This window comes from Odontesthes bonariensis, chromosome 19 (assembly GCF_027942865.1).
Source record: "Odontesthes bonariensis isolate fOdoBon6 chromosome 19, fOdoBon6.hap1, whole genome shotgun sequence".
In the NCBI taxonomy this organism is placed as follows: domain Eukaryota; kingdom Metazoa; phylum Chordata; class Actinopteri; order Atheriniformes; family Atherinopsidae; genus Odontesthes; species Odontesthes bonariensis.
In genome coordinates, this window is record NC_134524.1 from 26,012,139 (window position 1) to 26,029,459 (window position 17,321).

Consider the following 17,321-nt stretch of genomic DNA (forward strand, 5'->3'; position numbering starts at 1 on the left):
CGGTTAAAACGTCAGAAATATCGATAATATTGAGGTGGTACGGTAAAACAATTCTCCTTCATGTGAGCAGTTTCCATCAGTCAGTATTTAACGGTTGTGTGTTTTAATAAAGATGGAGAAAAAGAAGCAAGTGATGTGCTCCCGTTTGTCGTTATTCATTAAAGACGGTGTGAGCCGTCAGGAAAACGGATTAACCAGTCTGCATGGTGACTGAAAATGGATACTGCAGAGAGGGGGGAAGAAAAGCACGGTTAAGGCAGAATCACGAGGAGAGGAGGGCAGCCTGGCAGGCATGATGATGAAAACTACCTAATGATTCTGGTCATGCTATTAAAGCAAAGACAAAAGCCGCCACCTCACTGTACATTCCTCTGATACTACGAGTGAGACGCACATCACTGCCCTCCTGACTTCCTCCATAACCTTTACGAACTCTCCGCTTTTCATCTGTCATTTCATTTAACAGAATGCCACATTTCTGTCAGAACTAAGAAAGCATGCCATGACCAGGTGAACCAGGTAAACAAATTTTTTGATTAGATCTCAAGACAAAACCGAGATAAATAACCATCATTGATTTCGGCCATGTTTTTGTTTAGATTTCATCCAGTCTGCCGACACGTACAGTTCATCGAAGCCGACACACCTTCGGGTTTCATGCAGGAGGATACGGTTACGCTTTCTTTCCGTCTTTACTTTTCCACGGAAAAGCCTCCCTGTCCAGCAGCAGAAACAAAGACGGAAATGACAGCCACTGTATTCAGAGACTGAAAGGCAGAAACCTGTTCTCTCAGTCAGGGTCCCCTGAGGGTTAGCTTTTAGCAGGAACAGCTATTGTATCCCATGTTAACCTGGCGCTGGGGCAACATGCCTCGTCATGCTGGCCTTCGGTACAGTTCTACGGTGTCCTGGGAGTGATGTAAGAGTTCTCTGGGTGCCTGGCTGCACTGACTGCTGCCTTTACAGCTGAAAACTACTGACTACTGTGAAGAAGCGCTCTAAAGAGGACACCAAGCAGAAGATTTCCATCTCGTCTGTAAGCAGCTTCACAACATGAAGCAACATCATCCATGCATTCATCTCCAGTAGACTCCATTACTGTAACGCTCTTTTAACTGGACTTCCCAAAAAGAGCATTAAACATCTGCAGCTCATCCAGAACGCTGCTGGTAGAGTTTTAACCCGGACTAAGAGATCTGAGCACATCACAGAAGCTTTAAAATCTTTACACTGGCTTCCAGTCAGTCACAGAATAGATTTTAAAAGCCTGCTGATGGTTTACAAATCCCAGAACGGTTTAGGGCCAAAATACATCTGTGATATGTTCAGAGAATATAAACCCAGCAGAGCTCTTAGATCCAAGGACTCAGGCCAGCTGGTCCAGTCCAGAGTCCAGACTAAACATGGAGAAGCAGCATTTAGCTGTTATGCTGCAAACAAGTGGAACAAACTGCCAGTGGAGATTAAACTTTCACCAAATGGAGACATTTTTAAATCCAGGTTAAAAACATTTCTGTTCTCATGTGTCTATGCATGAAATCTGCACGATATCTTTGAACTTATCTGGACTGTTGCTTGTTTTTAAATGAATTTAAATTATTTTATTTGTTCTTTTATGTATTTTTAATGCTTCTTCCACTCCCTGCTGCAATGCTTTTATTTTATGTGAAGCACTTTGAATTGTTTGTACATGAAATGTGCTATATAAATAAATTTGATTTGAACATGTGCAGTAAAGAAGTCAAAGTAAAAGTGCATGAAACATCACGTTCCCAATCCTCATGGAAACAGGCTTTGTGAATAATGGAAGACGGGTGGTGGAAGAACACAGCAGGTTGCTTCACCTCGTTTCACATGAAACTGCTCCAACTCGCCGCCTTTTACAAGAAGCTGCCCGAGGCCAAGCGAAGCGAGCGGAGAACAGTGAGGGAGTGAGTCAGGTGTGTGTACGTGGGAGCAACCGCAGGACAGTTTACTGATCAGAACAGGCACCCACGACATATCAAATGCTGAAACTCTAGGAAACGGAGCCGTTCAACAAACATTATAGAGACATTATAGAGATTTCATGCGAGAGTCACGTTTTCATTTCACGTCAAACGAAACAAATCTACCTGACAGTTAGCAGCCAGAACAGTACTGGTGTTGCTGCAAAGGAGCCCCACCTCTGAAACCACGTCAGTCGCATTCTGTCTCATTATTGCACTCAGAAATGCGGGACGACGTCCGCGTGTGGCAGGAGTCGGGCTCCTTTCCCTCGACCGCATCAGTCACCCCTCCACTGACATTTCAAATCTCGTTTCAACAACATTTACTGAACGGGCTGAACCCAGCAGGGCTTTTTTTTTTTTTTTTTGGGGGGGGGGGGGAGACTTGTACAAATCACTGCAGGGACCAGACTCGACCTGTGAGCGCGCCGTTTGCCATCTCAGTTTGGCGCATCTACACATGTTGACGGAACACATCGTCAAAGTCAGGAAATACTCATTGCCTCATTAGAATGCTTCTGACTCAAGCTAAAATATAAAAAAAAAAAAAAAGGTTCTTCCACAGAGGGTTTATCTTAGAAAGATGTGAAGCAAGCACTCACACGTGTGTGTGTGTGTGTGTGTGTGTGTGTGTGTGTGTGTGTGTGTGTGTGTGTGTGTGTGTGTGTGTGTGTGTGTGTGCAACGCTGCATGATGCATGCAGCAGCCCTTTTGAAGGACTACAGGAAGGAAGAATAAGGAGGATACCAGTGCTCAGGGACAGCAAACATTTCCTGGTCTATAAACTCCTCCGCTTATGGCAGAAAAGCCTTTTAGCTGCTCTCTTCCCCTCCTTTGTTGCCATTGCTCCAGTGCAAAGAGCGACCGATCCGCAGATGCGCCGACTTTTAAATGTGGGCATTTAGAGGGCAAATTTCCCAGTGGACTATGATTCTACTAAATGTACCTATTAAGTGCATTATGATGATACGATACAATGACAGCTAAATAGCTTGTGGCAATGGGGGGACGAGTTTGAGAAAAGGAGGATTACTACACACAATAAAAAGGAGATTTTCTCATCTTCATCCATTTAGAGCCATTGTCCTGTCTGCTTATGTATAATTTAACAGCTCCTCACACAGCGGCTGACACTAACATTTGACCTCCAGCTACCACAGCGGGGCTGACGAGGAGTCCGATCAGGGCTGTATCGATCTGGTAGACGAATAGGAGAAAATGTACAGCTTCCAGACAAACAAATGGATCTACAAACACTGGCATCAAACATCCACATATAAACCAGTGCGTTTCATCTCAGCATGCTTCACTGGAAAGTGTAAAGAAACGTGAGACAAAGTGATTCAGCAGCGAGCTGTCTAACTGCATCAGTGTAAACAGCACGAGGAAATCCTTGGTATCCTCAAAAAACTAACGCTGCTACACATGGTTTAGTGTTACAGGACAGGATCTGTGCAGTAAAGACGGATCATCTCCTGGCTGAACATTAGCCAATCAACACATCCCAAAATAATTAAAAACATTTTTTTTTTTAAAAAGACTTTTTTTTTCTTCTTATCTTTCTAGAGATATAATCACCCTGCTTCCCACGCAAAGCACCGAGCTACAATGAGCTGAAAGAGGCTATTATGTGAAACTCGAGCCATCCTCTTCTCCTCTTCTGCCTCCCTTTCAAGCTCGAGCTACCGGTGCCCTCCGATTCTGCCAGACAAGGAGAGAGACAGCGGGTCACCGAGATCGGCCGCTTGTCCTCAGAATGCTGCCGTTTCACTCACCATGAACGCTGCGGTTCCTTACAGGCGGCCAGTCCGGTGGGGGTTCGCTTTTTTTCAAAACCCTAGCGTAGCATCACGGCTGCTCCAGCGGTCTCACTCCTGGTAACAGGACACCCAGGAGGTGACAGGCAGGCTGCCGATGGAGGGACACACCCCGCATTGGAAAGGATGCGGCAGCAGCATGATACCCCGTTTTCCTCCCCCCTCTCTCTGAGCAGTGACGCTACACTGATCCGCTCTGCATCAGGTCTATGGCTGCTGCGTGTGTGTGTCAGCAAATCAGCGCTGCCGTGCGCTGTTAGTCACCATGGCTGCAACTGAAGGCTCTGCGCTCTGCCGTTCCCTGACAGTCTCTCTAATCAACCCCAGAGTAATGGATCAGGTTTCAGCCACTAAGTCCTCTGCTCTTCTAATCCCGTCGGGCCTGAATGAGCAGGCTTCAGTGTGAAAGCTCTTGAGGCTCTTACATCTTCTTCTCTGCCTTCACATGTCCAGACTTTACATCAGCATGCACTTGTCTCTCCATGACACAAATCTCGAGCCAGTTTGCTTCTGTTGACTACCAGATAACCGTTTCAAATGATGCTGCCGGCTGACAGGGCTGTACTGTGCAAAGAAACTTGGTAACCATTTCTAAGTTTAAACATGTTTGTCAAATAAAAATAAAAAAAAAAAAGACCTTTTTATAGTCACGTTGGTTTTTTTAAAGATCAGATATGAATGTTTTATTAGGATTAAGATTAAGATTATTATTATTATTTCTCCAGTTTTAGCTTCTCTTCATTGGCTCCCTGTTAAATTCAGAATAGAATTTAAGATTCTTCTCCTCACATATAAAGCTCTTAATGACCGAGCTCCATCATATCTTAAAGATCTCATTGTAAGATATTTTCCTAACAGAGCACTTCGTTCCCAAACTGCAGGTTTACTTGAGGTTCCCAGAGTTTCTAAAAGTAGAATGGGAGGCAGAGCCTTCAGTTATCAGGCCCCTCAATTGTGGAATAAGCTGCCAGTAAATGTCCGGGAAGCAGACACCCTTTCCACTTTTAAGACCAGGCTTAAAACTTTCCTTTTTGATAAAGCTTATAGTTAGGGATGGCTCAGGTGATCCTGAAACATCCCATAGTTAAGCTGCTATAGGCCTAGACTGCTGGGGGGCCTCATCTGACACACCTTTCCTCACTTTACTCTCTTTATGTATATGTGATATTATTGTGGTCATTAACTCGTGTTTCCCTGTTCCAACAGATATCCTTTGAATGGTGTTACAGTGCCGCCGTCGCGGTGGCCCCCTGCCCCCCTCCCCCCCCCTTTTTCTGTCTTCTCAAACCCCAGCTGGTCGAGGCGGATGGCCACCCTTCCTGAGTCTGGTTCTGCCAGAGGTTTCTTCCTGTTAAAAGGGAGTCGTTTCTCTCCACAGTCGCCTCAGGCACGCCGCTCAGGCCGGGAGATTGGACCGAAAAACAAAAAGTTTTCAGTGCAATCTGTTGGTTTTCTTAGCTAGGAAATTGTTTTTGAATTGGCTCTATATGAACGAATTGGATTATTTTATGAATTATGATTATTATTAATTAATTGAATTCCAATTGGCTTGAATTGGACTTACTATCTAAGTGCCTTGAGATGACATTTGTTGTATTTGGCGCTATATAAATAAAAATGAATTGAATTGAATTGAAGATCAGATTTATTTGTCATGCATACACACGAAATTTGTCCTCCGCTTTTAATACATCCAGGTTGACACACACATGCACACGGTCACACACTCAGAGACAGATGCCAACCTGGAGCGGGGGGCAGCCGTTTGCAGCGCCCGGGGAATATGGGGGTACGGTGCCTTGCTCAAGGGCACCTCGGCCGTGACAAGGAGGTGGACGGACACCCCTCCAGCTGTCAGTTCCACCAATTTATGAGTGGCGAACCTTCCAACCTTCCGGTTATTGGACGACCGACTCTAACCACTGAGCCATGGCCGCTCTGAAGAAGTACAACCCCCCTACCAGGGCCCTTTTATGGGAGGACCTTTCTCTTTTTAACACCTTTCTTCTGCTTGTGGGTGAAACAGAAGGGGCCAAGTAAAGGAGCCCCTAATAGACCCTGGTTCCTGTAGTGGAAATGCACCTAAAAGCACATCCACATCGTGTCCTCTTCAGAAAGCTTATCATTAACTCCTGTAGTGAATGTTTCCATTCGGCTTCAGTTCACAGCAGCAGTTCACTGACATCAGACTTTCTACTGAGGCCCCGAGTTATATCAAAGGGGCAGAAAGCCTAGAGTCAGACCAACTCACAGCACTACATTTTTCACAGCTTTTTTTTTTTTTCTTTTTACTCAAAGGCAGAAATGAGCAAGCACCGTCTGTTATAGCAGCTTAATAACAAATACTGGGAAATAAAACATTCATTCCCACCTTGGAACAGCAACAACGGCGGGATAAAAGCTTGAAATCCAAGCCTTGTTAACCCGACGCCACAGGTGGAGGATAGAGTTACAACCACAGATAAGATGGACCGGAGACACGTGCGGTTGTTTTCGCACACGTACCTCATTTCAAAACCAATATAAAGGGGCAGCCATTTAAAACCACTGGATGACATGTTAAAGGGCCGATAGGTAAACTGTACAAACCGCACACAGACAGGCTTTTCAACCAGGCTTCAAACTCACAAAGAGAACACAGAATGGAACACTCCTCCCCCGATGTCAGACAGAGCAAATGGACGCACAATTACAGGCTTTAAGAAAGCTCTAATCACACCCTGCTTCCTTGTTCTCTGGGTTTACTTTACGAGTTAACAGCTACCCTGCTCTTTAATTGCGCCCGAGACACTTCTCTGTGGGCTGTCTGAACAGGAAAGGACATTTTAAAGCAAGTGTTCCGTCGCCAGCTGGCTATCTTGGGAGGACTCAGACCTTGAGGTTTTCAACAATGTCTCACTGTCTCTTCTTCCAAGCTTACGATCGAGCGTGAGAGTAGCAGAACGCTGGTGGACAGAAAAAGGCACATGGTGCGAAATCCTAACCTGTAAACACAGACCTGATTATTTTTTTGTGCAGGGCTGTCACAGTGAGAACGTTTATTCGGGAGCGATTCTGTGTGGAATATACGGTATTCATGCCTTGTTTTCTTCATTAGGGGTGGAGCTTATTCCTCCATAAGACTGGCCTCACTAATGTTTCTAATGGATCTTGATGGTAGGGGGCTCTCTGTACCATTCTCCTCCAGGGCCCTCAACGTTGAACGCAGGAGAGGGATTAGAAGGGTTCAGTCCGCCGTGCAGGTGGACTGGGGGTCAAAGGACAGGAATCCCCACCGTGCCTCTACACACACCCCAACGTCATCTTTCATCATATGTTGAACTGCCGAAACCACATAGTGAGTGGTTGTTTCCTGTTCCACAAGTGGTGCCCTAAATATCGCCGTCATCACTCAGTCAACACTGATTGGGAGTGTTTCTGCTTGGGGCAAATTCTGCTCCCGGTGCCGACTATCAACCGATTATCCTCAGTTACGACATGTCCTTGATTACTTTCCACATCTTTCAAAGTGTTAGCCCATAAAGTTAGTGCATATCAGTGACTTATCCCTCAGTCCTTATCTATTACAAGAGGGAGTCCATGTTAAATCCTTTCAGCTGCTCAGCCAATGTTAGAGCCAACCACACACAAGGAAAAACAACTTCAAGCTGAAACATTTAACCTGTGGCGTTTTAGAGGGTTTATTTTGAATTTAAAGACAATAATAACCAGATAGGTTTCATTAAAAAAAAAAAAGCACAGGATATTCAAGTCAGAGCCTGCACCATAGAAGGTTTCTGACCTTTCTTAATTCCGGTTTGAGCTGTATGTTCTACCTGAGCCTGTAGTCGTCCCGAGGCCTTCCGCTGCAACATAAACCACGGCCGGCGGGCAGCTCAAAGGAATCAGCTTCTGATGAGACAAACTCCTGCGTTCTACTAAAGTCAGGAAGCCCGTGCTCTCTGTGACCGGCTCAAACTAAACACGCAGAGAGCCAAACCAAATCATCTGCAAAACAAACAAATGCATTGTTGCTTCGTGGGAGTGATATCCTATCTGGGATAGGACTCTGGGCAATTCTTTGGGTGACTTTCTAAAAATCAATATTATTTCTTAAAATCACTGATAGGAGGCGCCCATTTCTTTTTCTTAGTGTAAATAATTCCACTTAACATCTTTGTGAGCTTGACTTTTGCCAAAGAGTTCTGATTGTTGGGTCACGTATACACTGGGAAGACGTCACTGTCACGGCCTGTCATCTACTTTCTGAACCGTGTCCCACGTTTACACAGTTGTCAGCAACAGAAACAGCCGGCACGTTATGGACACGGTGGGAGATATATTCAGCCCGTTGTTTCACCGAGGCAGCTGTGAGCATGTGATTTATGAACGTGGGAAAATGTAGACTTTACCTTCTGTATTTTCTTAGGATCCTTGATGGGACCTTCCCGCGGTGGGACTTTCCCAAACAGCTTCCAGCCGGGATCCCTCTGCTCCACAGGCCGGCTGTCCTTCACCCTCCTGGCAAACAGACTCCTGGGGGGAATGCAGGGATGGACACAGGGAATCAGATTGGAGGACAGATAATCAGGCCATTATAGCACAGAGGGGAAAGCTGAGCCACAGCAGTGAGTGTCGTGTTCACCGTGTCTCTGGATAAGTGTGTGTCCTCAAAAGTACATGGGTGCAGAGCTGACTTCTGCATGAACAGAGTTAATGGGCTTTAGGAACAGAGGGCATTCAGGCCTCCCAGAGAACATTTCAACAACCTGTGAGATGACGTGAGCGGGTTACGGTCCGAGCACTCACAAAACCAGGAAGCAAAACAAACGAACCATAAAACAAGCAGCAATAAGCACCTGCTGCAGAAGTGAAGAAAAGTTACGTTTCCTGACCCAATTGAAAAGTAGGCTTTTTGCTCGGCGCGTGTTGCGTTTTCCCACATCAAAACCCCTCCAGACCCTCTTTGTCTTCACAAACGCGGACAAAAGAGAAAGCAACTCGGGATTGTAACACCACATGCAACGCTGCTGGGAAGCCTTCCTCTTTCCAGCAGCGTTCCCCGCGCCATTTAGCCAGCTAATCCTGTCATTTATTTCAGATGAGGAGCTGTCGCAGAGCCGTTAGCCGGGTTTCAATTAGAAGCCTGAATAGATCCTCGCTGTTAAAAGACGTTAGAAAATGGCCAAATGAAAAGGTTCCTCTCAACACGCATCGGGCACAATAAAGGGCTGCCACATCAAAGGATCCACATGTTCAATCTCGTCAAAAACCTACTCAGCCAGGCAGCTGCTTTATGGAATTCTCTTGACTCAGAAACCAAGAAGAAATCTAGAGTGGACGAGTGGCATTGACAGATTTTTAGCTGACATAAGTTACCCTTTGCACCAAACACACACCAAAGTGTGTGTGCAGAAATCCTGAGGTTCAAGTCCTCAGCATGTGGGGAGGGTGGAAAAGGTTTAAATACATAAACCATCTCTGACCAGCTGACCGCTTCCTGACTCCAGCATTATGAGTTTGTCTCCAGAGTGGTGACGACAGGAAACATGCAGCCAAACACGGAGCGCACACTATTCGCTGCCTGCTGCAAGCGTCCGACTGTCATCTACGCCATGACCCTTATCCCATTTCCCAATCTGCACACACTCAATCCCATCCACTCCACTTGCATCGTGGTCCCTCCCACCAAAATGAGATGTCCTTACTTCAAACTGACCTCATATATGACGTGTGAAACAGCTAATAAGTTCATAGCAAAGATCCCCAAAAGATATCTGCGCTTATAGCTCCTCTAACAAACCTCCTTTCACCACCAGAATAGAGAAGAAGTAACAGTGACAGTCGAGAGAGATGCAGATAAGAGTCACGGGGTGAGAGGGAGGGCAGGAATTGTAGCAAAGATCACTAAAAGTGTCGAGGCTGCGTGCTACATGTTTATTACATTGTATAAATCTTAACTATCAGACCAGCATTTGCATCATAAAAAGGCCTTATCATGGCAAACACAATCAAAATACACTGAAGCGGCTTCGGAAATATTTTTCTTGTACAGAATGTAACAGAAACACTGCAGCAACCACCACGCACCACTACTGAGTTATCTAACAGGCCACAGATAACAGGGAAAAATTTAATAATTGATGCTTCTTTTCAGCATCAAATTAACATCGGAATTGGAGATAACGTATCTGTTAATGTTTCTTTTTGTTAGGTCTAAGATGCGTGAATCACATTTGTACTATTTAGTTGGAAGGCAATAACCTTTGCTGTGTGGTGTCTCCAGCGAGCGGCTTCACATAGGTAGGTTACATCGATGGTGGTGGTAATTCAGTAAAAGAAGCAGTCGTCCTAATTAGAAACAAACCTTGAGGGGGAAAAAAAAAAAAAAAAAAAAAAAAAAAAAAACTACTGTGGTAGACATCCAGAGCCCTTTTTCAGGAATTACTTTAAACTCTGGGGATATTTAGGAAGATAAACTTTATTTGAGAAGATGCTGAGTTTATAGTTTGCACACTGACCAAAAATCAGCTGGGGAGTCACGTCATTTCAATCCTCGTCGTTTCCGCTCCCCCTAATATGCATCAAGTCTTCTTCGAAACAGGAAAAAAAAACAATAGAAGCACGCAAGGAAAAGTCAAACGAAGTCCCTCATTGGAAAGAAAAGTAAAACACTCAATAAGCCAGCTGTAAACATACTACTTCTTGACCAACAGAAGCTAATTTAGTGTTTTTAAGTGGCAGCCTGCCTTGAAAGCTTCTAAAACTAACCACACACACCCCCCGTTTCCATGACAACCTGTAGACTGTAGTCTTTTTTTAATCTCAAACCATTAAATAAGTAACGATTGACAGGCCATAATTCACATCCGATGATTCTATGCCCGAGGCCAGTCGAGATAGCAGATCTCCTTCAACAGCGTTTACTGTTCAGTGCAAACAACTCATCCACGCCTCCGTCATATTTTCACACCATTTCTGTGTATTTTCCATTCTGCTTCCCGATACTGAAGTGCACGTAGACAATGAAAGCAGCTGAAGGCCTTTAAAAATAACTCAGGTTACAGCCAGCACATACAATCTCTTATCATTTGCAAATAATAAACCAGTGTTCTAATAATCTCTCCCCTTGAGTCATTTTCAGACCAGGAATGTGGAAATATTGGCCTGGAGACATTCGAGTAGTGTTTTTCCTCCCAATTTCCTCGACTCACTTAAAGTCATTAAAAGTCAGAAAGTTGTAGAGGCGCATTTTACAGCTGGAGGAAGCTGCCATTGGTATGCAAGACTATCTATTGTAATCGAAGCCATCGAGTTCCACTTGCACAAAATGGAAACGTCAGCTCCGAGTTTACGAGGAGCAAAGGTGAAATCTTATTAAATAAAACCCGAGATCACGAGCAAAAAACGCTTTGCCCGCTGACTGAAACCAGAATATTAGTAAAACTATGGTATTAAGGGGGGGTAAACTGTAACCAGGGAGTGCTGAACCTGAGTAACCTCCTGAAAAACCACCATAACTATGCAACACGGAGCGAAGGGCAAGGGCCAACGTAATACCACCTTTAGAAGGCAAACGTCGACTTTAGCTCTTCAGTGACACAACACTGAGTTTTTACGAGCAGCTCAACAGAACGTCGAGTCTTTTACAGCTTTTACACATGCCGACAAACATCAACAAAGCAGAGGCACGATTTGCATTCAGCATCCGGGCCTAACGCGCTCCAACGTGACAGCTGAATGGCTGCGGCTACGGTTAAGCGCCCAAGTGGAACAGCTAGAAAGTCCAACAGGACTGGCAGAGGTGCTTGTTTGTATGCTCAGTCTGAGCCGAGGGCTTTGTGCTGCTCCGATTTGAGGTCAAGTCTCCCAAGAATTTTAGGATTTCACACACAAAAAAACAAAAAACTGCTGTTCAGTCTTTATATCTGCAAAGCGGGTGATAAGGTGTCCCGGTAGCTCGGAAGCCTGAACCAACAATGAGGACAGCTGGCGCCGAAATACCAAACAAGCCAGAACAAGAAGAAGGAACACACAGATTTTCCCATCATAAAAAACAGTGAGCGGGGTGCAGAACAGCTCCAGGCTGTCTCCGACACAACTAATCAATAGAACAGCGCGCATTCAGTTCCGAATGAATAAAAGTTGGCAGGCACAACAGTTGCATCATTAAAATGTTGATCACATAACTTTTACTTTGTTCACAAACAAAGGCCTCAGTCACAAAGAAGCTTAGATTTTTAGATAAAATTGTGTGAAAAAAAAAAAAAAAAAAAAAAAAAAAAAAGTCTATCCATTATCTTACCTGTCAATGTAGAGAAGAGATGGAGTTGCCATCCTGCTCTAGTCACCAAAAAACAGTAAAATCAAAAGCCCCAACGACACAGACACTTTGGATGCTGAGCTGCCAAAGACGAGAACGCAGAAGAAAAGCAAACAAAAAGCTCTCCCTCATACAACGTTCAGGCCCCGAGTGTTCATAGTTTTAATTACAAAGAGTCTGAAGTAGTCCTACACAGCCACCCTGTTCAGGCAGAGTGAGAGTAAGTAGGCACAGACTCCTCCTAAGCGTCCCCGCCTCCTCAACGAGAAGCCTGACTGAACAGATTGGAGGAGAGGAACAGCAGTCTGAAGGGCAATGGAGGGAATGAGTAACTTCTCAATGCAGGGAAAGAGATAACAGGACAGAAAAAAAGAGGAGGAGACCAAGTGAAGGACTGTCATCATGTCACACACAATATTTCATATACACATAATCCATTTAAAGATAAAAAATAAAGTCCTGTTAGAGGTTTGCATCTATACAGCCAGCGATCATTTCTCCAATGCCTTTCTTAAACCATAAAGCAGCATGTTTAGACAACTTTTTTTAAATGCATATATGCCTGAAGCAAGCTGATTAAATCCCTTCCAACCGTCTGTAGTAGCATGCCAATACCCAGTGAGCTAAAATGTATTCAGAACCCGTTCAGACACCACTAGGCTGGAAAGTAAAGCCTAGGACAACAAAACAACCTCCGAGGAGCACGACTTTCAGAGGTTATAAGAAAGCAGCAGATCAATGTACCAGAATTTTTCTTTTTTTTTTAAAAAACAATATAATCAACACCACCATTTAAAGGCTTAAACTGACGTCATTTCAAATTGACAGTGGTCTGTCAGTGTTTATTTCCTCACTCACATGAGTACACCTGAGAACCGTGCCAAGGAGAAAAGACATCAACAATGATCTTTGATGAGCAGTTGTTGTTGCTCATCAATCTGGGAAGGGTTATAAGGACATTTCCGAAGTATTTAGTGGAATAGTGGAAAACACTTGTTAAAGTTCCCAGGAGTGGACGTCTCGAGACATTTACCCCAAGGTTAGACAGTGCAATGCTGTCAAATAAAACTGTAAAAAAATAAATAAATCCAAGAGCTACATCTCAGACTCCACAGGCCTCAGTTAGCATGTTAAATATCAAAGCTCATGACAGTACAATTAGAAAATGGCTGAACAAGTAAGGCTTGTTTAGAAGGTTTGCAGAAGAAAGCCTCTTCTCTCTAAAAAGAACATGGCAGCACAGCTTAGGTTGGCAAAGCGACACCTGAACAAACCACAAGACTTCTGGAACAATGGTAGAACAATCGGAGAAAACCAAACAGCACATCAGCACAAACACCTCACACCAACTGCCAAGCACGGTGGTGGAGGGCTGATGATTCGGGCTTTTTTATGCAACCACAGGACCTGCAACCATGGTTACACGTGGTTACATTATCACATGACCACATGTAGCCTTTCGCAGAGCTCCCCAGTTCTAATACCCCCCAGCTAGTCCCTACAACAGCTTGGTCTGAAACTGTCTTTTGAAGCCAAACTTTAACCTGTTGTCAACACCAATACATTTAGGGAGCTTTAGGGATCAGCTTCCTGATACTAAAGATACCTATTCACATAACATAATCAAAATTTATTGATGTCATACTTTATTACCATCAATAACAGATAACACACAGTTCCTATCAGCAACCCTTCAGTCACATGACTTCACTACATCCAATTCATTATGACATTCATTTTTTAACATTTAAACTATGCATTTAACCGTAATATGCCAAAATCATTAAATCAATCCGTGTTTTTAAAATCAATTGCAGGCTTTAATAACAAAATTTAAAGCCCTCTGCCCACCATGCGACCTCGAAGAATAACTCGCTCAGTCACACGCCTCCACACCAGCGTGTCACAAAACAACACAGCAGGTGTTAGATTACAGAAATTTCCACTAACAGCTTGGTCCAAAAAAAAAAAAAAAAAAAAAAGTTCTAACAAGGTGCTGCGAAATCTCCTCCCCTGTGAGTTCAAGGAAATTTCAGGGCCCCAATAGAATGTGTAATGTGGCAACCCTGTGAGAGGAAACGGAAGGCTTCTCTGATAAAATGGCGACATGTGACCAAAGTCAGTAAGTGAGAAACAAACTACAGATCAACTTTGATTGATGTGCAGTAATTTCCCCCACTATAAAACTCTATAAAAAGTTTTATAACACTATAAAAAGTCTATATCAAGAACAGAAGATAAGTCCTTCTTGGTAGTAGTTTCTACCGAATGACTACTTTGCTCTGCATGTTTTTTTGCATGAGCACGACATTGTTTATTAGCTTACTTATTTTCTACACTTAATGCCTGTTCAGTGTGCTTAACACGTCCCTTTAATTTCTTATTAAATCTATTATTTAACTCTACCTGCCTCTCGCCCAGTGACAGCTGGGATGGACTCCAACCCCTCCTTAATTGGATTGAGCGGGTACAGAAAAATGGATGGATTGAGGTCGATTTAAGATTAAGAACGTGCACTGGTGAAATTTATTGTTTAATTTGTAGTTAATCTTTTTAGAAAAAAAAAAAAATTAAAAAAAACTGTGCAAAACACCTTCATACATGTAAAGAAATCGGAAACAAAGAAATCTCTTTCCAGAGTGGCAGCGTGATCCTGTTGAATGGTGAGGTCAGCTTTTGGGCAGTCAATCACATCTGAAGAAATTCAGCAAGATACACACAGAAGTGCTAGAGCGCTTCAACAAGTTATTTTCTAGAAAGCAAAAACTGTATTAGTTCCATTAACCGAGCCTTGTTGTGCTCATAGGTTTGTCTGTGTGGTGAAAAAAAACAAGAAACAAAACCCTCCTCGTTCCTGACTGAGGATGATTTGATAGTGAAAGCCGGCTCGCTGAAGCGACACTGTAGCACGCCTTAAAACTTGTCTTAACTAATGTTTTTGCCGTGTTAAGAGCTGCGAAGTAAAGGCCACGTTCCGGGTGAGCTGCAGTACGCAGAACTGGTGGGGGGGGGGGGGGGTCACGTGCACGTCTCAGCTGAGCAAGGTTTGTAAAGTAGCCTTGAGCAACACCCACTTCTGCAAGGCCCTGCATGCTGACAATGTGTCACTGCCTCACTAACATAAAGTACGGAAATTCCTTTTTCGTTTTAATTAAATGCCATAATGTTTGTTACTGATCTATAGCTTTATTCAACGAACAAATAAATAAATTTTCCAAAAGTTTTTTCTTTTCCTTTTTCTACATCCAGATGGTAAAACACGAACAGACAAAATGATCCTACCGTCATATTTCTGTCTACATAACATGCAGCACTAATGGGCAGTTAAATTAACCGGCGACATCGTGACACAAGCCACCCATTTCATGTTTACATCATTTCTAATTACAAGGGTTTAAATTAAAGTGTCAGGACATTAACGGTGGCGGGAATTTGAGGCCCACTGCAGCTGCTGTCATGATGTAGAGGAGAAAATGGCAAATGCAGCTGGAAATTAAATGCATTGGCCTAAATTTCATGACTAAAATAAATCTTTCTTAAATAGATGCATTTGTAATATTTAGACACTAGGGGTCGACTCAATCTCTCATTTGTTATTCATCTTTTCTCTGTTCTTTTTTTCCCCCTGATTTCCCCCTGATTTAAACTACAAAGATAAACTTACTTTTAACTCTCGCCTCGAACGAGACGCTTTCCTTTGAACGCGTCTCGTTTGATCCGGAATCCCTGATTGTGTTGATACCGATGGATCATCTGTGCATGGAAGTGCGTGTGATGGATGGTATCTGATCGAGAAAAGCTCCCTTATTCTGCGTTTTAAGGAGCAAGTGCGGCTTCGAGAGCTTTCAGTTGATGATAAGAATAAAAAGCTTGAAATGAACACACAGTCCATTTAGCATTTCACAGCATCACAGAATAAGTGGAGACAGGACTGGGCCTCATCAAACCCCTTCTAACAAGCTTTGTCCTCATAAGAAGAAACATTGTGATCTAAAAGAAGTCTGAACTTGCCTGCTGAATAAGCTTGCAAGAGGTCCCAGTTTCTTCTCCCTTCCATCCTCCTGTTGCATGACACCTGACCCCAGATGCAGCCGTGCAGGACTCCACATGTCTCTGTGGTTGCCTGGTGATGACGACAGCGTCACATCTGAGAAGTGAGCCGTGCCGCTGTCATCCGTTTCCAAGGTGACAATGGCGCTAGACTCAGAAGTGACTGTAAAATCCAAGATGTCCTCATTGGAGACCGATAGCTCTGTGCTCAGGCTGGACACGCTGCACACAGAAATGTCATCGCTGCGGTTTAAGGCTCCACCGCCGACCACCAACCCCGCAGTGGTGGACAATCTGAGGGTGGGGCTGAAGAGGCGGATGGAGTCATAGCCACTGCGGGGGAAGGTGGAGGATTTTCGGATGGCATTGCTGTCAGATGGATCATCATCCAGAGCTAAAGTGGCAGGAGAGTCCTGACTGGAGTCCAGGATGAGGCCTTTGTGTCCCGGTCGTTGGTGGCTGTGAAGGATGGGGTCTGGAGGGTTGATCTCCAGCGTGGGGATTCCTGAGTCCTGGGAAGTCAAGCTGTGGCTGTCCGGGTCCAAGTCCGAGTAACTTTTTTGGGGGCTATTGTAGTAGATGGGGGTGGAGGAGCAGCACGGCTTGTAACTGGGCAGGACGAGCTCACTGTGCGAGGCCAAGCTGGGTTCACGGTTGGTGGGATCGTCAAGGTTAGGAGCGGCCGGTTCTTTGCCCACAGAGCCATTCTCCACTATTGCTCCACCAGGGACACCTTTAAAGAACAGAACATTTGTTTTTCTTAAAAACTTCGACAAAAGCTTTTTATTTCACGAGAAGAAGTTAAGTCGACGCAACTAAAACGCTCTGTTGTCAGTAATATGATGGTATCTGGAAGCTAAAATGGGAAACTACAGCCATCTGAACAACCCCACTCACCGCTAAACTACAGGGAGCAGAAAAACTGGGAGGCACTCACTCTGCAACCAGTGTAGGTGGTACAACAATGAAAATTCTACATAAATGAAAACACGATTAAGAATATTAGATTAGTAAATTGGCCCAAATGGTACACACACTCAACATAATGGACAATGCTAAACACCCTCGACATAACAGCGATAAAACAACAGAGTGTCTTGAGTCAGAGGCCTCCTCAGCTTTGCTGCAGTTAGGATGTTTTAATGCAACAATACAAATTTTTAG

The 17,321-nt window shown here is 44.1% G+C and overlaps 1 protein-coding gene across 3 annotated transcripts in view; it reads right to left on the reverse strand.

Moving 5' to 3' along the window:
• The window catches only part of tbc1d14 (TBC1 domain family, member 14), a 38,393-nt gene that overhangs the window by 17,727 nt on the left and 3,345 nt on the right, over positions 1-17,321 (reverse strand). For 2 of the 3 annotated variants that reach the window (XM_075450530.1, XM_075450531.1), the window contains 2 exons: positions 16,119-16,890; positions 8,197-8,320 (listed from right to left, as the gene is read on the reverse strand). In XM_075450530.1, the coding sequence (XP_075306645.1) occupies positions 8,197-8,320; positions 16,119-16,890 (896 nt within the window). Of the gene's footprint in view, positions 1-8,196; positions 8,321-12,089; positions 12,419-16,118; positions 16,891-17,321 lie in introns of those variants that run through there. The other variant, XM_075450532.1, reaches the window with a different exon arrangement.